The sequence below is a fragment of the Podarcis raffonei genome, chromosome 1 (assembly GCF_027172205.1).
Source record: "Podarcis raffonei isolate rPodRaf1 chromosome 1, rPodRaf1.pri, whole genome shotgun sequence".
In the NCBI taxonomy this organism is placed as follows: domain Eukaryota; kingdom Metazoa; phylum Chordata; class Lepidosauria; order Squamata; family Lacertidae; genus Podarcis; species Podarcis raffonei.
In genome coordinates, this window is record NC_070602.1 from 75,746,763 (window position 1) to 75,772,588 (window position 25,826).

Sequence of the window (25,826 nt, forward strand, 5' to 3'; positions counted from 1 at the left end):
TATCACAATGTGATATGTAATTAATGATATTTTAAAATATTGTCTTGGCATTTCCATTATACTGAGATAAATGTATGTTATGACTTAGACTGAATAGCAGCCAGCAAGATGAATAGCAGTATTTGGGTGAAACTGAACTGCAGCAGAATGAAAACAGTGCTGCCTATGACAGAAATCAATGCCCTCTTATATATCTATTGATGAGACACAAATCACAGGCAGCCAGGCAGTTGGAAATGCAGGGCTGGATTGAGAGGGAATGTTCTAGGGGAAAGCTAGTTATCATCAGCATATAGCTGCTACTGAACTCCTTAAAGGTTCAATGAAGCCACCCAGGGACATTGAAAAGAACAAAAATACCAGGGAACTAAACCCATGGAGCACAAATGGTGTGTGGACAGGCCATTTGTTGTTTTAGAAAATGTATAGATTTTGCCATTTTCTCTTGGAACTCCTAAAGCAAAGCTCCTGCTCACACAGGCTTAGGAAATCCAAGAGTACAGGTGTTTACCAACAAAACTGGATGCGGAGACTTCAGTTTTTAAATGTGCTTTTAATTATTTAAAGAAGAAAAGAAAACGATTCAGAATTCCAAAACATAAAACTTTGTTACACTCAGGGGAAAATGACTTGCACTTCTTTTTTTGTTTAACACAAATAAATAAAGCGATCATAAGGGGAAACAGTCAAAGAGGGCACAGATTTAAGAGGCCCGTGGAAAGTAAGGGCAAGCGCAGAATTATTTGTGAAAAATGAAAGCATGGGTTGTCCCTGTATAACTTTTCTTTTCACTTGTAACCTGTTGATTAGCTCATTATATTCCCATCCTTCTCTTCACCGAACTAATGGCCCTCCTGACACGAGCCACAGCATTCAGTTCATCTTCCTGTTCATCTTCCTGGGAGTCTTGCCTGCTATTTTCTTCTGTGCTCTTCCGGGACTCGTTTGAGGAGTGTGAACTGTTGCAGTCGGTGTTGAGGCACTCGCAAGAGTCCACCTGAAGGTATTTGTGTTTCTTGTTCTTCCCGTCAGGGCACACCAGTGTTATTTCCTTTTCGGATACTTTTGACTCCCTGCAGCAAGTGCACTTGTGTTCCATGGAGTTGGCTTCAGAAGAGTATCTGTTTTTGTAGCACAAGAAGGTGAAAAAGAGTTACTCTGTGCCACAGATTGAAATTATGAGCAATTTTAGTGGAGGGTGATATTAGGAGAAACTCATGTTTGCTCAATTCATTTGCTAAATGACAGGATTCCGGTATTTCCACATAATATTGAATCAAGGATGATGCACTTTAAATAATGTGCTGTCTCTAATTATGCTACCATAGCTAGTTGGTTGTTCTGGGTTTTGTTTTTTTAAGATGGAGGATCAAGAGACCAAAGTACCAGACCCTCCAAGTGTCCCTATTTTCCAGGGACGTCCCTGATTTAGAGAAGCCATCCTGGTTTCTTATTTGATCCCAGAATGTCCCACTTTTCCCTAGGATGCCCCTATTTTCATTGGATAAATGTTGGAGGGTATGAAGTATTGAAGTCAAATTGGCTCTCACAGTAGAAAATAAGTTTTGAAATTGGTGTAGCATAGCAGCTAAAAGATTGGGGTTGCAGTCCCATACATATTTACCAATTACAGATGGAGGAGAAATTTGATTCAGTGTGCATTTTAAAGCCAAATCTGTCAAATTCACACTTTGTGGAACAACATGTGAACCAAAATATAGCTACTCTTCAAAATACAAATTGATCTGATTTTTTGTGTGCATATTAATGAAAACATACAGAAATGCATTATGTTAGGAGAAATTACTTGCAAAAAATCACATTAGTAAATTTGATTACATTACTAAATTTGAATAATTAAACAAATGGGTATAAATGCATTGCAGGATCTTATTGCAATTTCGGCTTTACATACATTGAGGAAGTTCCACAATGTCCTTCACACTGGGCCACAGTGACCATGTCTGCTGAACGGCAACCATCATGAACGATATAGTCCTTCATTTCAGAGAGAGAGCAAGGTAGCACTGGTACTGGGTTATCTTTGGGCTTGCCTGCAGGATAAAATGTTTTTAAAAACCTTTATTCAAATGTTTTCAGGAACATAAAGCTTTTTTGCTCATTTGGACTGAGTCATGAGTAGCACCAAATTACTTGCATGCCATAGTATGTAGCTATTCAAGAAATGTAAAAGTTCAGCCAATATTTAGCCCTAAATGCATTTTGGTAACACACCTGACACAAAAATCCTCTATATGTTTACTCAGAAGTAAGCCCCATTGATTTGAATGGGGTTTACTCCCAGGAAAGTGCAGCCTTGCAGGAGTGCAGCCTGAATGGCTCCTAGCCATGTGGAAGAGGAGGCTAGGGAAGGATGTACTAAGCATCCCCTCACTATGTGCTAGTTTTAAGGTTGGAATCGCCTGCAGGACAAAAGTACCATATTTCAGGAGAGCCCAGTTATAAAGCTGAGCATCTAAACCAAAGCAAGATATTAAGAGTGCAGTTACAGTAAAAATATGCAAACCCACTTCTTTTGAATATAGTTTGCAAATCAAAGCAAAATGGCCCATTTTATTTTTTGTTTGGGTGATACTCAACTAAGTCATACTCAGAGATGACTCATGGCTGTACTCAGAGTATGATAAACACTGTGCTTATTTATTTATCACATAGAGAGATGGCATAGATATATAATTTATGATACTTACAAGTTTTACAGCAGCCACTGGGCAAATAGGCAATGGTGTCCTAGGAAGAAAAATGTATTATTGAATTGCATATCCAACTAGAACAGCACAAAACCCCCAACCTGACAATGAAGTAAGGTTCAGGAACCAGTGGGGTGAGACCTTTGGTTTAGAAGTCTATGTGTGTTGAATAGTTTCTTTTTGTTCCCTTTAAACTTTTTTTTAACCTTTAATCCTTAACAGTAGGAACTGTTGACTAAAAAAAATTATTAAGAAAGCAATTTATGCATATAACTGAAGATACACCAGATATTTTCTTTACACTACATCAGATTCAGACGAAGAATGTAGCTACACCTACATTAGTCATGACTTTGATTTCCATGAGAGCTAAGTGCAGCTAACTTGGTCTGGATCCAATTCACGGGGAGTAGAACATGTTTAATGCAGTGAGTAGGTGGCTCTGTGGTCTAAACCACTGAGCCTAGGGCTTGCCGATCGGAAGGTCGGTGGTTCGAATCCCCGCGGCAGGGTGAGCTCCCGTTGTTCGGTCCCAGCTCCTGCCAACCTAGCAGTTCGAAAGTACGTCCAAGTGCAAGTAGATAAATAGGTACCATTCCGGTGGGAAGGTAAATGGTGTTTCCGTGTGCTGCTCTGGTTTGCCAGAAGCAGCTTAGTTATGCTGGCCACATGACCCAGAAGCTGTCTGTGGACAAACGCCGGCTCCCTCGGCCTACAGAGCGAGATGAGCACGCAATCCCAGAGTCGTCCACGACTGGACTTAACTGTCAGGGGTCCCTTTACCTTTACCTTACTGCATTTATATGACACTACCAACCATGCAGGATCTTTTCTTTCTTTCACAGCCATCACTTTAAAATGACAGATAAGCCAAGAATTCAACACAAAATCCAACTGTAACAGCTCTTGCTCATAGGGTGTGCTAATCAAATTAAAGGAGTTTTCACAAGATGGAATGTGTATATTCAGTATTTACTCACAGGCTGACATGTTTCCTCGTTAAATGCTGGGCAGCTTATTGAAGATGTGGAGGAGACCAGCTGCCTATGTATGTTCACACAGCTGTAAATAGTGCAGTTGTCGTGTGGAGCACTCCGTTGTTCACCAGGCTATTCAAGATAAGGAAACAAATTAAATACTGGCAAAACATCTTCCTGTTTTCTAAATGTGTATTTTCTTATGAATAGCAGAGCAGCCAATATGGTAGAAGGGCCCATAAGGAAGGTTAAAATATTGGGGTTGGAGAGAGCTTGCAGTAGAAAGATAAGACTCTTTACCCAAGAATAGTCCCAGTCAGGACTGAGGCCAGTTTTGTGGGAATGAAGGAACAGAAAATAAGTATGTGAGGGAGTGATTAAGGATGGAGTTGCAACTAAATAGGCACTCATTTGGTCACCTGCAGCAAACCATTATCACTCCCTGGTAACTAAGCAAGGAAGCTTTTGTAAACTGTCAGCATCAGATAACTGAAATAAGGAGAATAGGGAGCTAAGGGAAAGAGAGAGAAATTTAAAAGTGCAAATGCAGGGAAATGTTTTTGTTTTAACTACTAAAACCATATTTGTTTCATTTTATCTGCTTTTAACTGCTTTTGCTTCACTTGTCCATTTATTAATTTTTCACAAAAAAACTTTACAATTTTAACATAAACCGTAAGTTACGTTATCCATTGACTTCCTGTCCTCAGCTTCCATGCTGCATAATTCGCCTATACTATTCAATACATCCATTTTGACCTATTGGTCCTAATAATTCACACTGTTGCTCATATTTCAACTCCTGCTCGTGTTTTCCTCTCACGATTGTAGTTCTTTAAATACTCAATAAGAAGTCTCCAAATCTTAAGCAAATTTTTGTCATTTGGATCTCTATTATTTGCTGTTAATCTTGCCAGTTCCATAGACTCCCATCATTTTCAAAAGCCAATATTTTTCGGATTTTAATTTTATTTGTTTTTATTTTCCTGTCGCTCTCGGTGAAGACATGCCTGAACTTTTGCTGCCTGTAGCCTGATGCTTTCCATCCAAATGGCATGAAATTTGCAGAATTTTAACTACCTTCTTGGGGTGGTTGCTTTGCCAAATTTCAGTTTGGACAAAGGATATCCATTGCAGAGGCAGTTAAGAAAGAGGTAGCAATTAACTCCCTGCAACTTTGGGTGGTGATCTCCTTTTGTTTTTGCCTTCCTATAACTTTGCTGCCGCACAGCCACTAACATTTGCAGGCAGCATGCTGCTCTCTCAAAGGCACCTGCCGTTGTTCATGCTGATTGGACACGTCAAATTTGAAAAATGATAATTTCAAAATAAAAATGATAATTTCAAAATAAAAATGAATGTACCCACAAAACAAATATAAAATAAATGGAAATGCATTTGATCCTTTTTTCATTTGTTTTTAAAACTAATGCACATCACTAGGATCTCACACAGATACTTGGGTGCCATAAGGGTATGTGGGATTTATTTATAAATTTCGACGTTTGCCGCCAGTCTCTTTCTCTGAATGCTAGTTGCTTTTTCCCCTGCATCAGAAGTTCAGAATTACAAGAAAATCATTACTATTTGAGGACTCTTTAAAACACAAAACACTTACTCTTAAGATGAAAACATCATTCTGAGGTGTTCGTATAACACAGCTTGTCTGCACACACACCCCACAACATTCACCGTCCTGATGAATAAGAGTATGTCCCTAGGGAGAAAGAGATGCACAATTATGATACGGGATCTGCAACAAAGCTTTGCCATGTGCGCTGCTCCTGCTCAGGCTTCTTAGTCATCCAGCCAACTATACCACTCTTGCATACTCCATCCTATCCTCCCCCTACAAAAAAAATCCAATGCCCCACCTACAGATATGTAAAATCCAGCCTATAGATCTACAAAATGCCAATGTTTATGGGCCAGTTCAGATAATGACAACTGCTATGGATCCTACATGTGCTGGCGTATATAACCACTTTGAGATGAATAATGGAAGATCAAGGTTTCAAACCACGAAAAGGCTCCCTGCTCTAGAAATTCAGCTTCAGCACATGGAAGAATGTGGGAGCGGTGATGGTGATGTGAGTGAGGGGTTGGGGCCAGAGAGGGCACACCTCTGCTCTCCCCCCCCCTCACCTCATGTGATGGAGGGCAAATACCTGGGAAGGGCTACCACTTTTTTGATATGTTATTTTTATTGAAACTTTTCAGCATAGAAAGCAAAAGAAACAGATGAATCTAAATGAAAATGAATAAAGGGAAATAACTTTAAAGTGGGGGTGAGAAAGAGAGGAAAAAGTAAAAGAATACAAAAGAAATACAAAGCCCTCTGTCAGAGGTAGATCTTAACCCTTGCCTCACACAAAAGGGTATGGGCGGGAAGCCTATCCCTGAACATGTTAACTCATACCAACTTCAACAGGTATGTACAAAGAAGTTGTATAAAGGAGGCCTGAGTCATCCTGATCACTTAAGGACACCATTGTTCCATAAACCTTTATATTTATATTTATTTATTTTAAAATGTATATGCTGCTTTTCATCATGCAGTCTCAAGGTGGCTTACAACAATGAAGCATATAATATATATAACTTAAAATTTAAAACATACAATAGACGCAAGGGCAGCCTCGCATAGAGTGTGTTACAATAATTCAGTCTTGGGATTTACCAACACACGGACTACAGTGGGTAAGTTATACCTATCCAGTTGCATACCAGCAGAAGCTTGATAAAAGGCACTCCTAGCCATACAGGCCTCTTGAGTGACAATGAAGGTTCAAGGAATACCCCTAAACTATGTATCTGCTTCTTCAGAGAGAGTATAAGCCCATCCAGGACAGGCAACTGGTCTATCACCTGGATCTGAGAACCACCCCACCCACAAAACCTCTGTCTTCCCAGGGCTGACCCTCATCCAGTCTACCACTGCATCCAGGTACTTGGTGCCGGTCTTTCACAGCCTCTCCTGAATAAAATATACCGGTAATGGAGAACTAGAGCTGGGTATCCTCAGCATCCAGATGACACCTTGCCACAAAACTCCCAATGACTACTTCTAATGGTTTCATATAGATGTTAAATAGCACTGGGGGCCAAAGAGTGCTCTGTGGGACTGTCATGGGCCGAAGGAGCAGTCTCCCTGTGCCACTTTCTAGATACAACCCTGCAAGTAAGAATGGAACCACTGTAAAACAGTGCCCCCACAGACCTGATCCAGCAGGATAACATGGTCAATGGTATCAGAAGCTGCTGAGAGTTCAAGCAAGAGCAGCAGGGTTGCACTTCCCCATCTCTTTCCTATCAGGGCAACCAAGACTGATTCAGTCCCAAGCCCAGGTCTGAAACCAGACTGAACTAGATCTAGGTAATAATAATCTAAGCAACTGGTTTTCGGTTTTGTTCTTAAAGTGGATGGTGCTTACTTGGTCACACGTCGTTGGGCATGGGATGTAGCTGCAACTGATCAAATTCAGCCAAGTACTGTTGTCTTTTTCCTCTGTGCAGACACATTTCTGGCACTTATCTCCTAAGATCTGAGAGCCAGGCTGGAATAGGGGAGCAAGAGATAAACTATAAGCAAAGCAAAGCATGAAACAGACCTGTTTATATTACTTTAGTACAAAATGACTACCAAAAAAATAATAATGGAATAATATGGGAATGGCCCAGTGGCAATAGTTGCTTTAGATTTAATTTAATTTTAACTTGTTTCCACCTCTTGCTAATTCCCTCTTGAATATCTATCCTTGCTCAATTCACACTCTTGTTCATTTGATCGTTACCAGCAAAGTGCAGGGGGTGCGGGTGGATGTGGATCAGCAGCACTGACCTCCCAGTGGTGGAGGCACTTCATTCTCCCAGATGCAGATGGGGCAGTGAGAGAAAATGGCAAGTCTGGGGAAGCTCTGGGTTTGGCGACATCCATGTTCCACAGGTACATGAGGACATGAAGCACCACTGCTACCAACCCGGAGTCCCACTTCAATCTCACCAGCCCCTCATCTTGCCCTATTCTGTGAACAGCAGTGCTGCCAGTGGAAGGCTACTTCTGCTGTTCCACCCACTTCATACACTGCTACTGATTTCACAGTACAGTTGCACCTTGGTTGCCAAACAGAATCCATTCTGGAAGTCCATTCAACTTCCGAAAATGTTCGACAACCAAGGCGCAGCTCCTGATTGGCTGCAGGAGCTTCCTGCACTCAATCGGAAGCTGCGGAAGCTGCGTTGGGCGTTCGGGTTCCAAAGAACATTCGCAAACCGGAACACCCACTTCCAGGTTTGTGGCATTTGGGAGCCAAAATGTTAGAGTCACAAGGCGTTCAGGCTCCAAAGTATGACTGTATAATCCTATGCTACTGTCTACTCAGAAGAAAGTCCCACTCTGTTCAATGGGGCTAGTTCCTTGTAACTGCAGCCTAAGGCAGCCATATTTTCCTGTGAGCAAACCCTGTTGAACTCAAGTCTGACTTACTCTTGAGTAGATGTATATAGAAATGTGTTATTAAGTGTTTTGGAATGATGTCCTTTCTTTAGAAAATTGGATGTGCAACTGGGCTCCAAAAATGGACAAATAGACAAATCACTTCATGAAACTTCTGTTAGCAGAGTAAGGAAGAAAAGGAAATCTTACCGTGTATTCATTACCGTTAGCCACACAAACGTTTTTGGGCTCTACAAAAAAAAAAAAAGGGCAACATGTAAAATATTCTATATTAAGCCACTGGATATTTTTTTAAAATGTACTCACTGTTATATAGCTCCCCACTATGCTTCCTTCACCAGCAGGGATGGCAAGCATGTGGCTCTCCAGATGTTGTTGGACTACAACTCCCATCAGCCCCAAGCCAGCACAGCCAGTGGTCAGGGATGGTAGGAGCTGTGGTCCTGCGACCTCTGGAGGGCACCAGGTTGGCTACTGCTTCATTAGACTGTAAGCTAAGGATACAACTGGGAAGCAAATTCCACTGACAACAGCCAGATTCATTTCTAAGCACGCTTAGGACCAGAATGTGATGTGTCATGCGTATCCTTTCATAATTTGTTAAAACAGACTTACCACATCGGTGATCAGGACAGCAGTGGCCTTCAGGAACTTCAGAAACTAACTCATACCCTGGCTGACATTTAGGAGGCTCTGCTGTGCAGTCAGTGGCATTGCATACTGTAAAGAAGAAAGGGCAAAATGATGTTGCAGAAACATGGGGAGATTCCTTAAACTGGGTTCAACCAGGAGTACTGAACAGTGAATTAACCAGGCATCTTGCAAATTAATATTGAACAGTGAAGTAATCATGCATTGTGCAACAGGAGTTCTCCCATAGTTGGGGAAACTGTAATTGAAAGTATTTATTTGGTTCTTAGTTCTCTGGCCAGTGGGGCCAATCCACCACTTCCATTGCTGTGCCTTCACTTGTACTGAGCTCCCTGCTGCTTCGCTCCTTCTCCCCCTTGTAAGGAGCAGTAACCACAAGGCATTGCAAAGCCAGGTGAGCAACGCTGCCCTTCCCTGCCCTGCCCACACCACCAACTGCTACTGCTAGAACATGCTTGTTGGCTATTTTTTTCCAAAAAACAAAATAGCATAATAACAACTAATCACCGAAACAGACCAATGAACTTACAGGGACTTTCTAGTCTGTTGTACCTCTGCTGTCTGAAAATTGCTAGCACTGGGAAGTGAACCTATAGCCCTATACACATCATGGGCTGTATTAAACCTTTTGTGCTAAGGCAATGATTAGCACTAGGGGATTTCCCCTTTCTCCTCTCCCTGTGCATGTCCCTTATCATCCCCAAAGCTGTTCCAAAAACCTTGGAGAAGCTCCAGGGCAAATTTAGGGGGCACACAAGGGACAGGAAGGGGGTGAACACTCTGGTGCACAAGGAGGAATCCTTGCACTGATGGAACCTTCACCTTAACACTATGCTGAATGCAACCTCATGTATTTGCTCTATCATTGACCATTGGTTGCTCCAAAGCAGGGATTTGAATTGCAAAGGGCTACCAAGATGGACTTACCACAAGTGGTTTTAGAGCAGCATTTGTTATCAGGATTGACTTCAGTGATCGTGTAGAATCCGTCTCCTTCACAGTTGACATCATCATCTGATGGACATTTGAGGGGCTCACAGGTAATACCGCTGCCTCCTTCCAGGCAACTGCACTTCTTGCAGTCAAACTCAAACTCCTCCCCAAACTATCATTCAGGAAAGGTAAAACACATTAAGTTTGTGCATGTCTACAGGGTACAAACTGTAATAAAAAATTTCTGTCCATGAGGTTTGTGGAATGTCTGCTTTAACTTCTTCTGGGCAGCACCCTCTGGGTGAATGCCTTCTCCTGACAGAAGCAGTGGGGAACCTTCAGTCTGTGCACCTAATTAGACCCACCATGAGGCCATTGGGGTATAAACACACCCACCTGTTCATCACTTGACATCATAGCTGTAGCACCAAAGTCAAAAGGAAGAATTGGGGTAACTCTAAGAGCACTCCCATTTCTTTCATTTCAGCCATGGCTTGAGGTGCAAATAAAGGATCTTCCTTACAAGTCCTGGCTTGAAATAGGCGCTTTTTAAATTTGGCACCTTTTTTTGTTCAGCAACAGAAAAGGGAACCAAAATCAAGGAGCACCTGTTGTTTTGTGTTTGTTTTTTATATATATTTTTATTAAGGGTTTTCTTGTTTTACAGAAGTGTAGTGCCTCGTATTTTTTCTTCTTCTTCCATGTAACATTTTTACAAATCCGTTTCATTTGTTGAGGCATTAGGGGGAGAAGAAAAAAGAAAGAAAAAAAGAAAGGGGGGTGGAGAGAGGGAAGATGGATGGGGGTGGGGTCGGGTGGCGGTGTTTCTATTATGTTTAATGTATGTAGAGTTTGGTGTCAGCGTTGCTTGTGTTGTTCACTTGTGTTCCTTTGGTGGTGAGAGAGGTTGGGGTTGGCCTAGGGTGTGATTGTTTGCTTGTGATTGGCTGTGGTGATCTTTGTTTTCGTGTGTGAGTGAGGTGGGTGGGTGTTTTGGATCAGGTTAGCCATATTGATTTGTATGCTGTTGGTGGATTATTGTCATTGTCCTGTTGGGCTGTGTATGTGATAAAGGGGAGCCATACCGGGGTGAAGGCATCTAAAGATCATTTCTTTGCACTTCCAGTCATGGGTGCAGAGGAAAAACCTTCCCTTGCATCTGTGGCATGAAGATTAAATTGTCTGATTTCATATAACATCAAGTGAAAATCAAACTGTTTTATTTATGGTTATTCTGCTTTGCTTTGTTTTTGCTTGTGTTTTTTTGCTACAATCCATTATAGTATTGTTACCAAGGATGGGCAGGCTATGAACTTTTAAAATAACTAAATAACTCAAATATATTTTGGAAAATAGCAGAAGGGAGCTAATTTTGGTAGGTCATTTTATTACAGTCCTAATTCTGCTACATTCCAAAAACTGTTTATCATGATGGATCCCTTGATGAGATTATCTCCAAATAGTTGAAAGAGCAATAGAAAACAAAGTTGTTGGGATTTTGCACTTCCTTTCCCCAAAGTAAAGCAAACTTACAACTGAATACTTACAATTCAGCAAAAAAGGAACACAAAACAAACAGACTTGCATCTTACCTTCCTTGGTATATTATCTGGCCCAACACATCCTGCAAGCAGAATAAAGAAAATATCCATTACTAGTAAGTTCATTAGGCCAGAGGTTTTCAACCTTTTTGAGTCCATGTCTCCCTTGACCAACTACATTCTTTCTATGGCACCTCTGTGGGGCTCAGGAGCCCAGCTATGTCACCCCTTGCCTACAGAGCTGGCAGCCTCTTATGCTTTTTCTAATATCCTCCCTTGTGGAGTGTTCCCTCAGCCTCCTCTACTCTCCCTTCTCCTTGGGAGTCCTCTGGGCAGCCGCAGCTGCCACCCCTGGTCTCTGAGCTGCCCCCTCCCCACTCCAAAGAGAGGTGCCTCCTCACACTGCTCCACAGGGGCCTGGGAAGACCATGCCCCCAGACTTAGTGGCCCAGCAGAGACTGGCCAAAGTTGAATGTGAGACCAGCACCTTACCGGCAGCAGCAGGCACTGCCAGGCCTGCATGGCAGAAAGGCTCCCCTTCAGCACCGGGCACTCAGCTCCCAGACAGGCCTTGCACACAGCAAGCACAAGAAAGGCCAATGCAGTGCCCACCTGCCAGGCTTCCGACTTGTCTGTCCATTCCTAACAGCAAGGGCTGGTGGGCTAACTGGCTGGGCTCCCTCGCCCACTTCCTTGCATACTCCGAGGCCGCCTCAGCTCCTGGCAACCAGCAACGCCTGGCCAGCCCCACAGGCACCATTCACCTGGGGAGCTTGTAGCCAGGGCTGCTGCAACAAACAGTCACAGAAGCCTCTGAGAGGCAGAGACACTAGAGGACATCAGAGGAGGGAGGGAAGGAAAGAGGGACAGAGGCCAGTTTCCCCTCCTATGCCAATCAGCAAAAGAGGGACATCTGTAGAGGTTTCTACAGCTGCAGTGAGGAGGCTCAGATGTCCTTCTCCACCCATGGATTTTACTCTCCACCCACAGAGAAGGAGATGCACAAAATCCTATGGCCCATGCAATACCCTTCCAGGAGTCATAGAATTGTAGCCTAAATTCCTGGGGGAAAGAAGAATCAGAATGGAAACTCACCACAGGTTTTCACACAAACATCCACACCAGCATCATAAAGTGTTGTCCCTTCAGGGCAGAAGCAGCCTTCAATTTGTTGGGTTTGGTTGACTCCTATTAAGCTACAATAGATAAACAGTTCAAAAAGTCAGGATTCTTCTCATACAGCATAACAGAAATTTATAGTTTAAGCCAATGACATTTCAAATGATAAATCTATGACATATCTATCTATATCCCTTTATCTGTAGATATACAGGTATATAGCTGAAGCCACAACTTTCTGATGTACGAGTGAAGAAAATAACTGTTCTGATTTTGGGGATGTTCTGGATTATTGTGTCAATATTGCACTGTATTCTAGAGACCACATGTGGATGTCATATATTTATTTGTGTTGCGTGATGGAAACAACATATATTTATAGGGGTCTGTGCAAGGATGACAGGGTGGGCTCAGGGGAAGTAGGCAGAGAATTCCACTGCCTTTCAGGTAACAAAAAATCATACATAATCCAGCCAGTAAAGTTTGTGGAGTTACTGCAGATTAACTCAGGTAAGGACAGAGTTGCATGCCTTGCACCATCTCTTATGCATGAAATAATCCAGAGCAACAAAAGACCATGGTTAATGGGTATATGAACACAATGCATTCCAAGAGAGGTCCTTTGAACATTGACCTGAGAGTCACCAAATGCTGAGTGACTGTGTCGTGAAGAACTGGTTAGTGTTCGCCCACATCCAAATGCAGACTGTATTCTCATACAGTGAGATAGTATTTGAACAGGCCTGATTCATGTGAGCTTCCTACTGAAATGGAGAGTGAAATATCAAACAAATTGGGAGTAAGGTTGTAGAACTGTATGCATATTGCAGCACCTACATCACATGTATGGCATATATGGCTTGGGTGCTCCCTGTACCACCCTTGCCAAGTGTATGTGTGAGCTGCACACTGATTGGCATGCACTATGAGTGTGGAATTTCTAGGCCAGACAGTGATGTTTGGGGGATTTTAAGGTGTTGTGGACTACGAAACCAAGGATAGGAACTCTACTTCATTATATACAATACACATATATTATACTAAGTGACAGTACCAAAGAGCTCATCACATCAGTTCATGCAGACAGACGGTACTGAGATTGGGCTGGTGGGAAAGTAATTACCCTGATTTGCAAGTCTCCTCTTGAGCAGGACCACATGCTTTGTAAACTCTGTTAGATGGGCAGCTGACGCCTAGAATTTTTTTTTTAAAGGGAAAAATTAATGAAGCAGAAGGATCAGCAATATTAACCATGATGATTTTTTCCTGAAAGATAGCAGCCTATTTTAACTGTAGGCATTTCTAAACCAAGAACAAAAAAACAAAGGGAGGATATGGGCTCTCCCAACAAACAAAGCAGTGAGGAACACAGAAGGTGGGATAAACTGATTGATGTAGACTTTCTCATCTCTGTGCCTTCTTCTCTCTTATTGGTTGGTGATAGTATCTAATGGTGCCTTCCTTATCTGGGCACACTCAATAACCTAAGTAACATAGGCTACTTGCATGCGGAGAAAACATAGTTGTCCATCCTGGCACAGCCCACCATAAGGTACCATCATGAACTGGCAACAAAAAGAAGAGAGAGGGTGGAGAATAACCTATGGTGGCCTATCTCCATCCTTCCCGCTCATTCACCAGCTACTCGTTGGGTGCCAGCTTCCTGCTTGCTTTTGCCCGGGGCATTTTAAGCTCATTGAAATAAAATCTCTGTGTAAGTGGTAGCACTTTTGAACTGTTGGATAACTGTTTTTAAACAAAAACATCAAAAAGAAAAATATATTTTCAGAGTTGCATTTTCTATTAGAATCTGAGATATCCAACTATTAGCAGGGTTCATAAAAGTATTTCAGTAAGCTTTTGGAAAACTGTACTGCAACTAGATCTAAAAAATAACTTAAATAACAGAATGCATGTGTGCAAATGTTTGGATGCATTCATGTGAATTCATGCCCTACAGAAGCTATGCAGAACCATGGGCTGTACAGTCCACACAGGGGAATCAGATGGACAAAATCCTATACATCATCCCTTCACTTCACCTACATTATGGTTCTTGAGTTAAGACACTCATGGGAGAGTACTAGTGGGCTTTTGTGAAGGCATACCCAGTAACTCTACAACAGGGATGGGGAACTTGTTATACTGCTGTTATACTATAACATCCATAATCCTGATCAGTGCCTATGCTGGCTGGGGCTAATGAGAATTAATAGTCTAACAAAATCTGGAGAGCGACAGGTTCCCCATCTCAGCTCTACAGTTGTCCCAAATAGTTCCAGATGAATTTAAGAAATATGCACTTACTACATGTGCCATTGGTAAGCCCTCTCCAATCAATGCAGACACCTTGGTCTGCACAGGTAAATGCATAGATCTGAAGACTTGCACATTCCATGCCACGGTCGGGAATCCTGCAGTTATCAAACACACAGGCTGCATAGTAGTTTTCATAATCAACAGCATCATGACACTTCTTGAATTCACTAGATGCGGGAAGAATAAAAACAGTATTAGGTACTGATGATCCATGCTTATCTCATCAAGGAACCTGTTCATTCTACAAATGCATCATTACACACACACACACTTTTACTTATGTATGCATTTATAATCAACATCATAAAAGTATAACAAGGTGCTATATAAAATATAAAAATAAAACCGACAACAGTGTCCATAGAAAACAAAATTAGAAAAATCAATCAATACTGGCTGGGTAGAAAGAGAAAATTTATCTTGCAAAGGCCATTTTTTAAAAAGATGTCTGAAATAAGGGAGGGATGGTTCCTGCGAAACCTCTGCTGGTAGGGACTTCCACAGTGCAGGACCTGCCACACTAAAGGCTCAGCCCTGAGTGAAGGCCAACCAAACCCCAGGGGCTTGATGAACCCCCAGAAGTACCCTATCAGAGGATATCATTGGCCAATGTAGAGCATAATGAATCAGATGATCTGTAAGAAATATATAATAGACCAGGGGTACATTCTCTATGGGCAAATAGAATGCAAATTGTCATTTGTCAACACTATGATTAGAGAGGGCAGGGAGATTCAGTGTAATGAAGGGGATGCAGGGGTGCATTTGTGGGAAACAAATCCATTATAAAGATAAAACACTGTAAAGTACTTTCAGCACAAAAAAAGAATTAAAAAAGAATAAAAGTGCTCAAAATGTTTTGTTTTTTTTAAAAAAGAAGCATATCAGAATCCAAAAGTTGTACTTGTGCAACTGGATTAAAAACAGGAAAACTACCATTAGTTTTGGGTGACTCCATTACCCCAGAAAAATCCATGCAGATATAGGATGAATTTCTAAAACAAAATCACTCTGAAGAGCAGGCAAGTGTAAGAAAGAAAGAAAGAAAGAAAGAAAGAAAGAAAGAAAGAAAGAAAGAAGCCAAACTTTTAAGCAATGAAGACCAAACACCAAACTAAACAGATACAAATCCCAAAGTGAAAATTGGTAAGAGCACATTTACCCCTCAAGTAAAAGTTTACAGAGCGGAGATGGTTCGCAGGGCGGGCGGGTTGTTGGTTCCTGAATCGGGGGCAATCGGGGGCAATGGGGTTTGGAGTCATCAGTAATAAACCAGTCATCTGCCATTTGTACACAGTTTTCTGCAAGTTCTCCATTGCGCAGCCGACAGTCGTCTGCTGTATTATTGGTGCATGTACCTAAAATTGACATAAAGCAGAGGAGTTCAGGCAGCTGTACATCATTTGGTTTCCATTATGTTACTAATTATTATTTTTATCAGTACTAATAATACAAGGTCTGAAGATGAATTCACAGAACTTATAGCACAGAATTTTCTAAGTTTCATTAAGTGTGTGTTTTTGCAAACAATTTTCATTAATAGTAAAAAGCTGCTTGCACACAATATATTACTATTACTGTTGAAATTAGTTGTGTTAATGTATTTCCATAATGGTTCACCTTTATATTTCTGATATTGTTCTTATTATTTGGTTTTCAGTGTATCATTTTAGAAGAAAAAACAAAATAATCCTTACCACACTGGCCCTGGGTGTTGTTGCCAAATAGTTCATAGGGCATCCGAATAGTGAAAGATATGCCGTTGAAGGTTATATTTATCTTCGATTCAGGAATTACCACCATGTAATTCATACCTAACTGATGAATTTTCACACCATATTTTGTGTAAGGTAAATTCACAACATTCCCATTTACGAGTACCTAATATCCAAAGGGTGGGAAAGGATGTAAAATAGTTAGAATAAAAAATTGTATCTTTTCAAACAGCATTTTTAAATGCAGGACTATGGCATACCAGAGAAAAGGAACAAGGAATTGTTTTAGTCAATTTGCTGGTTGGCTTTTAAGCATATAAATCTGTATCTGTCTGTCTGTCTGTCTGTCTGTCTGTCTGTCTGTCTACCTATCATCTATCTATCTGTTGGATGAAATCTAACATTGTGTGGGTGGACTTCGCTTGCACAATAGGACATTTCCTTCCCCTGCGTCCCTTCCAACTATGATTCTATTATTCTGTCCTCCCCATGGCCTCTTCAAAACTCCCCTCCTGATGGATAGGCCATTTTGCTGACAAATAGGCACAACTGGATCCTAGGCTGTGTTAAGAAGCCCAATCACTTATTGTTGGCAAAGCGTTAACTCAACCCAAAGTAGCATGTTAACAGTTTATAGTTTAAACTTTACACAATGTCATGAAAAATAAGTCAAGGTAGATACAGTACAAACTAATTTTCAAATCTGTTATTAATTATCTAGTTAACAGGGTATAGCTTTAAATCATAAAAGGCATTTGACTCATACCTCTATTTTGATAGGAACAGATGAGAGAGTGTGTATGCGTATATCCTGAGTCTCATGCTTTATAATGAGAGTACGTGGACAGGACACTGGTTCCCTTGGGTCACAGTGATAGTTATCAATGTACACTCCAAAGTTGTCGATGGTTTTTACAATCTCTTCCACCAGGGTGTAGGTACAGTTGCCTTGGTAACTGTAGTAGAGGCCATCAAAGGTCTTATAATGTGGGTCTCCCCAGCCAGTGCAGTAGCCTTTAGTGAGACAATAAAATTGATTGGTTTGTTTTTGTTTGGCAGAACACAGAGGAATATGAATAACATTTTGTTTCAGGAAGGGGGAAGAGAGCCTAATGGCTCTTGCACTGAGAAAATCTAGATGGAGTTTGTCACAGAAACTGTAACATTGAGTAAGAGACTGTCAGCCCCGCTAGCAGCATAATGGCTCAAGAAACTAGAATCTCCTTCTTGTGAAGGATACAATAACATCAAAACACAGGATGGCAAAGAAGCAATTTGTTTTAGATCTCCATTTGTATTATCAGGCATTATGTGCTCATTAGCAAAACATATATTTTTGACATTAGGGGCATGGCTTCCAGGTGCCACTCCCCCCTTCTCCTCTACCAACCCCCATTCCTCCTCATCTTGCACCTCACCCTCACTTACTGTAACACAAAACATATTTTTTCTTTAACACCACTGGCACTGCTACTGCCACTAAGAGGAGGATGGGAGCAGGGTGGCACATTGAGGAGAATGGGGGTGGGGGGCAGCGCAAACCCCTTGTGCAGGACCTACTTAAAAGTGAAATTCTAAAAATAAGATACAAATCTTCAAGCTTTTCTGGAAACTGTCTTTTTAGACCTGGAAGCCATGCCTCACATTGATTATTTTGTTACTGTGTGTGATAAGGGAAGAGCATTTCTTGCATATGTTTGCAGGCTCCTTTCAATCCTTGCACCGAAAAGGGTTCAGAGGGTGAGCCATGAGTAGAAACTCCCTCACTCTATGTTCAAACATATGAAAGACACAAAATATCTAATTGCAGCTCTACACTAATACAGGTATTCAAAGGGGAAACAAAAAGTTATATGATGCACTTATACTGCCATACATCCTGAATTTCCGGGACACGTCCTGGAATTCACCTCCGAAAATGGCATCTTGGATTATTTTCAGTAATCAGGCAAATGTCCTGGAAAACTGGCAACAGGGGCTAAATTGTGCCAAAAATGCCTAAGAAAGCTCCAAAGCTCAAAAATTATTGCAGTTTTTACTTGAAAAAGCTCAACAAATTTGAAATATGGCAGCCCTAAACTACACCTTTCCCCCTGTGCATATGGATCCATTGAGAGAACACCTAACAGGTTTTCAATACAAACTCACAGTCACATTCCCAGTGCCAGCAGCAGTTATTCTCATCCATCACACGGACAGGAGCAAGCCCATTGGAACATGTGGGCTCAGGTGGTGGTTCACACTTTATGGGTTTTAAAATCCACTCCTCGTTTGAAATGCAAAAGGCCTGGACACAGTCACAAATCCACATAGATTCTCCAGGCTGTATTTGAGAAGACAAGTGAGAAAATACATGACAGTTTAAATAGAACAATATTCATATCCAAATATACTGTATATATTAAGGGATCAGAAGAGTAACCAACCGTTTCCTAGTCAACGTATGCCCTTGCAGTTTCATTCAAGTAATTCAACTGCAGGGCTGAAGATTATATTCAGTGGTATCTTGTATGGTTTTAAGTGCACACTGAACATTTTTGTGCACGCTCGTGGCTCTATTTGTGTTTTAAATGTAAAAAATTAAAAGTACAATATTCAACACTAGGGCTTTGCATACGATTTGGGGTAAGACCCCAAATAGGACCAAATCAAATTGCTTTCTCTGAGGTTAGCACCAGATCACAAGATGCAAAAACAGCCAAGGTAAACCTTCTAACCTGTATGTGTAAAAGCCAGTTGCCAATGTTCTGCTCTAGCCTGACAGGTCCAAATGAAGACTATAAGTAGTGATATTGCTTTACTTTTCCAACATATTGCATGACAAGCCTACCAAATGTGGATAAAATCCACATTTATTTTCTTTATAACTCAACAGTCATCAGAAATTATTTTGTCTTTTTGCTTTCATATGAACAGATAACTAACATTGGTATTATCTCTCTTTAAATTTATAGTTTGGACAACAGCAAGTAACAGTGGTAACTCACCCTTTTCAAGAGAAAGGAAATATATGAAATTAACTTCCGAATAGGAAACTCATTGAGCACATACTGATGGTAGCTTCCCTTTCAGTAACACTTTCAGCAACTTTTTTCATTTAAAAATGTTAAGAGAGCAGTTTGAGTTTTGAAAAGGGATGATCAAGAAACCTACTCAAAATAATTCAAGAAGATGTTCCTGTATTAATTTACAATGCATTAAAGAATACTTACTAGAATAGTCCCATTCTCGAATGGACATGGTGCGGGTGTGGGTGTTGGTCCGGGTGTGGGTGTGGATTTCTGTGGACTAGGACTTGGAGTTGTACTAGTAGGAGTTTCTGTTTTTATAGATATAGTTGTTGTGGTTGGCTCTGTTGTGGTTGTAGTTGTGGTTGGTGCTGTTGTGGTTGTAGTTGTGGTTGGTGCTGTTGTGGTTGTGGTTGGCTCTGCTGTAGTCGTTGTTGGCTCTGTTGTGGTTGTGGTTGTGGTTGTAGTTGTGGTTGGCTCTGTTGTGGTTGTAGTGGTGAGACAATCCCAATAGTTGTAAACTACTTCACATTCCCAGGAGCAGTTGGCCTGATAGCACACGCCTCTGTGCATGCCCACTTCTATTATATCACCTAGATTTTGAGAAATAGAGGTTAACATAAATAACTGAACCAAAGCAAAGAAACCATGGCTGGGCTGCTTTCTGTTCAGTTATACCTTCTCAAATTGCTTCAGATGAGGGATGATGAAGGCAACTGTAAAATTGAATTTCTGAATTGAAAAATTGAATTCCGGGGCTACATTCCTGCTGAAAATCTGGTTACTCAGCAGATTCCATGATTTCTTTATTTTATTGACAATAAAATGTATAAGCCACACTTTGCTCTCTAAATGGAGCCATTCAACACAGCCAGGAACATTATTATTATTATTATTATTATTATTATTATTATTATTATTATTCCAATCAATGAAAATACAATAGAGGAACACCATGCAAAAATGTGAGCAGCATAAAAACAAAACAAACAAAAAAAGCTTCCTCTTTGCCAAGGTGAAACCTCTAAGCCAAACATAGACTAGACTGCTCTCTGTGCCCAAATTCACTGGAATGGTGATGAATTTCACTGGCTCTTCACTGAAATTCTACCAAATCCATTACCAGGTAGAAATTCTCCAAATCCATTATCAAGAATTCCAGCTTCATGTACTCAAGGTTACAACCTGGCCACAAAACTAGTAAGAACCAGTTAGAGTGAAAAACAACTAACAGATAAGATGCAAGGAGGCCTTGGCACACAGGAAAAAAAACCACCAAAAATCTTGGGCTGAATTAGTGTTTTTAAGATATGAAGAGAGGGTTGGGTACTAGGGGTGAGAGAAGGTGGCAGAAAGTGATTGGCTAAAGAATAAACAGCCACAGTGACATAGTTTTTGCTAAATAGGAAGTGTGTTAATGGATATGGTCTCAAAGTCTCCTTTGGACCCTGTCTGGTGATGCATTGATGAATTAAATGTCTGACTAATTGGGAATCTGCTTTGATCTTTCCTATTGAACCCCAAAGGGATTTTTTTGCCCAACAGCTTTCAACAAAAGACTGGTTTAAAAGATAACACTTCCCCCAAATAAAGGCAAAACAGTGTTGCTATTGCATTTGTTTTCTTATATTTTCAAGCTTTCCCACCTCACCCATGACTGCTGATATATTGTGTGTGTGTGTGTGTGTGTGTGCGCGCACACACACACACACATGCGCACGCACACACACACGCACACACACACACACACACACTTTAAATTTAAACTGGAAAGTTTTCTGATCTCCACATCTGATGTTTTGAAATTGTAGCATTAAGCAATGCATTAACTGAGAGATCCTCATGCTTTTCCCCTAGAGATCAGTTGGAAATTGCTGGGGGTCTTGGAGGACCACATAATAACCATTTTCTTGTTCTATAATTCAAAGCATATGCATAACTTATCCTACCAGAGTCCCCCCCCCCCGTCAGTGCTGGAACCATCTTCAAAACCAACACCTTATTATACAAATCAACAGTGGAGAACCTCTAACCCTTGAGCCTAAGCACAGATCCCATATTTAATCCTTGAGGCTGTTTCCTACAAACTACACTCACCTGCTCCACAACAGATGTCATATTTGACCTCAGGGTAGAGAAGGTACAGGCTACAATGGAGCAATTGGTGGCTTAAAATGAGCTCCTGTTTGCTTCTTTGTGAGCTAGGCTCATTGTCAGAACTGATCAGCACTGACCGGCAGACCTACCAAGAGGGCCCCCACACCTGAGAGGGTCTGTGGGGAAAGAGGTGGTCTTTCAGATATTCAGGGGCTGAGTCATTTAGGCCTTTAAACACAAATTGGGCCTGGAAATGAATTGATAACCCATGCAAAGTTTGTATGTGAGCTAAATGGAACCCCGGCCAGTAATCTAAACAGTGCATATTGAACCAACTGAAGTTTCCAAGCTATCTGAAGTTTCCAAGTTATCTTCAAGTTATCTTCAATATAGTGTATGCCCACATACAGTGCACTGCAACAATGCAATCTGGAAGTTGCCAGAACATGGACTACAGTGGCCTACTAACATTCATCTCCTTGCTATCTGTCAATATTAGGAACCAGCACTATGGGTGTAAGCCTTACTTATACAGCTGGCTTTATCAGATGTATTTCCCGTTTGTATTGATACCTCATTCACTTTGAACCACAGTTTGCCTTTAAAATACCTGTTATTTCACACATTGTCTCCTTTGTGTTAGATATTCTTGGGAAGCCTTAGCAATGCAGGGTGATATAACAGATATCTAATACTTTCTCTGGAGTTTGGAGGTGTAGAACAGATTTCTTGATCATCTTAATTAAACATTAGTTTTTAAAATAACTGTTTCCTATCTTATTCTATAACATTTCTGAAAGGAAACAAGCAACAACAACAGCAACAACATTTTTGTCATCTTCGGGACCAAAATAACATAGAAATAATAATAAACAGAAATTTAACATTAAAAGGGACTTTTCATTTGTATCAGTGTAACTTATTGGATCAAACCTAAGATATTTACCTTCATAAAATGTATTTCCATCCATTAAACAGGTGCAGCGGGTTGTATGTGTAGTTGAAGATGTTGTGGGGGTTGTTGGGCCAGTAGTTGGTGATGTGGTTGTTGTGGGGGGTTTCGGTGTCGTTGTTGTTGTACTCGGAGTGGGAGTAGTAGTGGTAGTTGTGGTTGTTACTGTAGGGGTTTCAGTGCTGGTGGTGGTGGTTGGTGTTGTTGTTGTTGTTGTAGTAGTACTCGGAGTGGGAGTAGTAGTGGTAGTTGTGGTTGTTGTAGTTGGTTCAGTGGTGGTGGTGGTTGGTGGTGTCAGTGTAGTTGTAGTTGTACTCGGAGTAGGAGTAGTAGTGGTGGTTGGTGGTGTCGGTGTTGTTGTTGTACTCGGAGTGGGAGTAGTAGTGGTAGTTGTGGTTGTTACTGTAGGGGTTTCAGTGCTGGTGGTGGTGGTTGGTGGTGTCGGTGTTGTTGTAGTTGTACTCGGAGTGGGAGTAGTAGTGGTGGTTGGTGGTGTCGGTGTTGTTGTAGTTGTACTCGGAGTGGGAGTAGTAGTGGTTGTTGTGGTTGTTGTAGTTGGTTCAGTGGTGGTGGTGGTTGGTGGTGTCGGTGTTGTTGTTGTTGTACTCGGAGTGGGAGTAGTAGTGGTAGTTGTGGTTGTTACTGTCGGGGTTTCAGTGCTGGTGGTGGTGGTTGGTGGTGTCGGTGTTGTTGTAGTTGTACTCGGAGTGGGAGTAGTAGTGGTAGTTGTGGTTGTTACTGTCGGGGTTTCAGTGCTGGTGGTGGTGGTTGGTGGTGTCGGTGTTGTTGTAGTTGTACTCGGAGTAGGAGTAGTAGTGGTAGTTGTGGTTGTTGTAGTTGGTTCAGTGGTGGTGGTAGTTGGTGGTGTCGGTGTAGTTGTAGTTGTACTCGGAGTAGGAGTAGTAGTGGTGGTTGGTGGTGTCGGTGTTGTTGTTGTTGTACTCGGAGTGGGAGTAGTAGTGGTAGTTGTGGTTGTTACTGTAGGGGTTTCAGTGCTGGTGGTGGTGGTTGGTGGTGTCGGTGTTGTTGTTGTTGTACTCGGAGTGGGAGTAGTAGTGGTAGTTGTGGTTGTTACTGTAGGGGTTTCAGTGCTGGTGGTGGTGGTTGGTGGTGTCGGTGTTGTTGTAGTTGTACTCGGAGTGGGAGTAGTAGTGGTAGTTGTGGTTGTTGTAGTTGGTTCAGTGGTGGTGGTAGTTGGTGGTGTCGGTGTAGTTGTAGTTGTACTCGGAGTAGGAGTAGTAGTGGTGGTTGGTGGTGTCGGTGTTGTTGTTGTTGTACTCGGAGTGGGAGTAGTAGTGGTAGTTGTGGTTGTTACTGTAGGGGTTTCAGTGCTGGTGGTGGTGGTTGGTGGTGTCGGTGTTGTTGTTGTTGTACTCGGAGTGGGAGTAGTAGTGGTAGTTGTGGTTGTTACTGTAGGGGTTTCAGTGCTGGTGGTGGTGGTTGGTGGTGTCGGTGTTGTTGTTGTTGTACTCGGAGTGGGAGTAGTAGTGGTAGTTGTGGTTGTTACTGTAGGGGTTTCAGTGCTGGTGGTGGTGGTTGGTGGTGTCGGTGTTGTTGTAGTTGTACTCGGAGTGGGAGTGGTAGTGGTAGTTGTGGTTGTTGTAGTTGGTTCAGTGGTGGTGGTGGTTGGTGGTGTCGGTGTTGTTGTAGTTGTACTCGGAGTGGGAGTAGTAGTGGTGGTTGGTGGTGTCGGTGTTGTTGTAGTTGTACTCGGAGTGGGAGTGGTAGTGGTAGTTGTGGTTGTTGTAGTTGGTTCAGTGGTGGTGGTGGTTGGTGGTGTCGGTGTTGTTGTAGTTGTACTCGGAGTGGGAGTAGTAGTTGTTGGTGTTGTTGATGTGGTTGTGGTCTCCGTGGTAGTTGAGATCTTGGTGGTGGTAACAGCAGTGGATGGTTCTGTAAAGCAGAGATAAAAAGCAGTGATTAGAATAAGGGTTGCTATTTTGCTCTTTAGTGTATCCATTGATTGAGTTAAATGATTAAAACCCTTTTATTCAACTGCAATGGTGCCCTGTTTAATCAAGCCACAGCTTTTTTCTAAAAATAAATGAATAAATCTGTTATTACACAGACATATCTTCTAAAGATTGTAAATGGTTTTCTTCAAAACTGTTGCTTCATTTGAGTACATATGAATGGAGATTGTGCAATTAATTAATCAATTACTAGCACGCCCATGTGTTGGAACATGCCTGGGGGGCACACGCAGCCCCCAGAATGAGACAGACCTCTCTGGGCATCTTCCTGATGAAGCGCAGCCTGGGACGTTCACAAATCAGTCCCAGTGCGCACCAACGACACATATCTAAAGACATGTGCACACTCTATCAGCAGAGTATAGCAGAAACAATCGTGGAGAGTGAGTAGCATTCTAAGTGATTTATTAAGCAATATATACAGGACAAAGCAACCACGGCATCCTCTCACATCTTCTCCGAGAGAGGGAGCAAAGAAGTACAAAAGTACAGTACAAAACAGAAGAGATAAGACTAGCTTCCATTCTCACGCTTTCCAAGCCTGGAAAGTAAACACAGACATGTGATATAGCAATCACACATCCAGCAATGGAGGAGTGAAATGCTAACACCATGTGCATTTGGGCTCAGGAGTAAGTCTTACTGTGTTCAGTGGGACTTACTTCATGGTTAACTGTGCACTGCAGCTTTAAAACCAGACATTAATTGAACAAGACTGCTATCCAATGGACATTTTCTCTGTTGTTTATTTACAGCACTATACCCTCTCATTTAACCAAAAAGGCTCACAGAGTGGGTTAAAAATTTTTTAGGTGGGAGTAAGCCTAATGGAATACAGCAGGAGAATGCATAGGATTGTGTTATAAAATTAGTTGGATCAAAAATTTGAAGTCACGCTGCTCTCAATGCAATTGGCTGAACAGCTTTATGTTATACATCCCAAATGACCATTTAAAAATACAGTGGTACCTCGGGTTACATACGCTTCAGGTTACAGACTCCGCTAACCCAGAAATACTGCTTTAGGTTAAGAACTTTGCTTCAGGATGAGAACAGAAATCGTGCTCTGGCGGAGCGGCAGCAGCAGGAGGCCCCATTAGCTAAAGTGGTGCTTCAGGTTAAGAACAGTTTCAGGTTAAGTACGGACCTCCGGAACGAATTAAGTACTTTACCTGAGGTACCACTGTAACTTAAAGTCACAGACCAAAGCAAGACTTGCCCTACTATCCAGCAGGATGAAGAGACCTTCAGGCATCACAATAAGGGAGGGAGGAATAGATCACCACAGGAATTGGAACATGGGGTTCTGGCTTACATTGAACCAGACCATTGTTCCATCTAGCTCAGCATTGTCTATGCTGAGCGGCAACAGTT

General features: G+C 41.7%; 1 protein-coding gene across 1 annotated transcript in view; it reads right to left on the reverse strand.

The window, feature by feature from the left end:
• Positions 1–515: 515 nt before the first annotated feature.
• MUC2 (mucin 2, oligomeric mucus/gel-forming) overlaps positions 516–25,826 on the reverse strand; it is a 64,309-nt gene continuing 38,998 nt past the window's right edge. The window contains exons 34-52 of the mRNA XM_053376325.1: positions 22,474–24,372; positions 19,635–20,023; positions 18,571–18,745; positions 17,189–17,436; positions 16,405–16,588; positions 15,870–16,065; positions 14,696–14,874; positions 13,512–13,581; positions 12,365–12,465; positions 11,321–11,352; positions 9,723–9,900; positions 8,760–8,864; positions 8,334–8,374; positions 7,123–7,245; positions 5,307–5,405; positions 3,692–3,820; positions 2,712–2,751; positions 1,916–2,054; positions 516–1,121 (exon numbers count right to left, since the gene is read on the reverse strand). Of these exons, the coding sequence (XP_053232300.1) occupies positions 815–1,121; positions 1,916–2,054; positions 2,712–2,751; positions 3,692–3,820; positions 5,307–5,405; positions 7,123–7,245; positions 8,334–8,374; positions 8,760–8,864; positions 9,723–9,900; positions 11,321–11,352; positions 12,365–12,465; positions 13,512–13,581; positions 14,696–14,874; positions 15,870–16,065; positions 16,405–16,588; positions 17,189–17,436; positions 18,571–18,745; positions 19,635–20,023; positions 22,474–24,372 (4,634 nt within the window). The 3' untranslated portion in view covers positions 516–814. The remainder of the gene's footprint in view (positions 1,122–1,915; positions 2,055–2,711; positions 2,752–3,691; positions 3,821–5,306; positions 5,406–7,122; positions 7,246–8,333; positions 8,375–8,759; positions 8,865–9,722; positions 9,901–11,320; positions 11,353–12,364; positions 12,466–13,511; positions 13,582–14,695; positions 14,875–15,869; positions 16,066–16,404; positions 16,589–17,188; positions 17,437–18,570; positions 18,746–19,634; positions 20,024–22,473; positions 24,373–25,826) is intronic.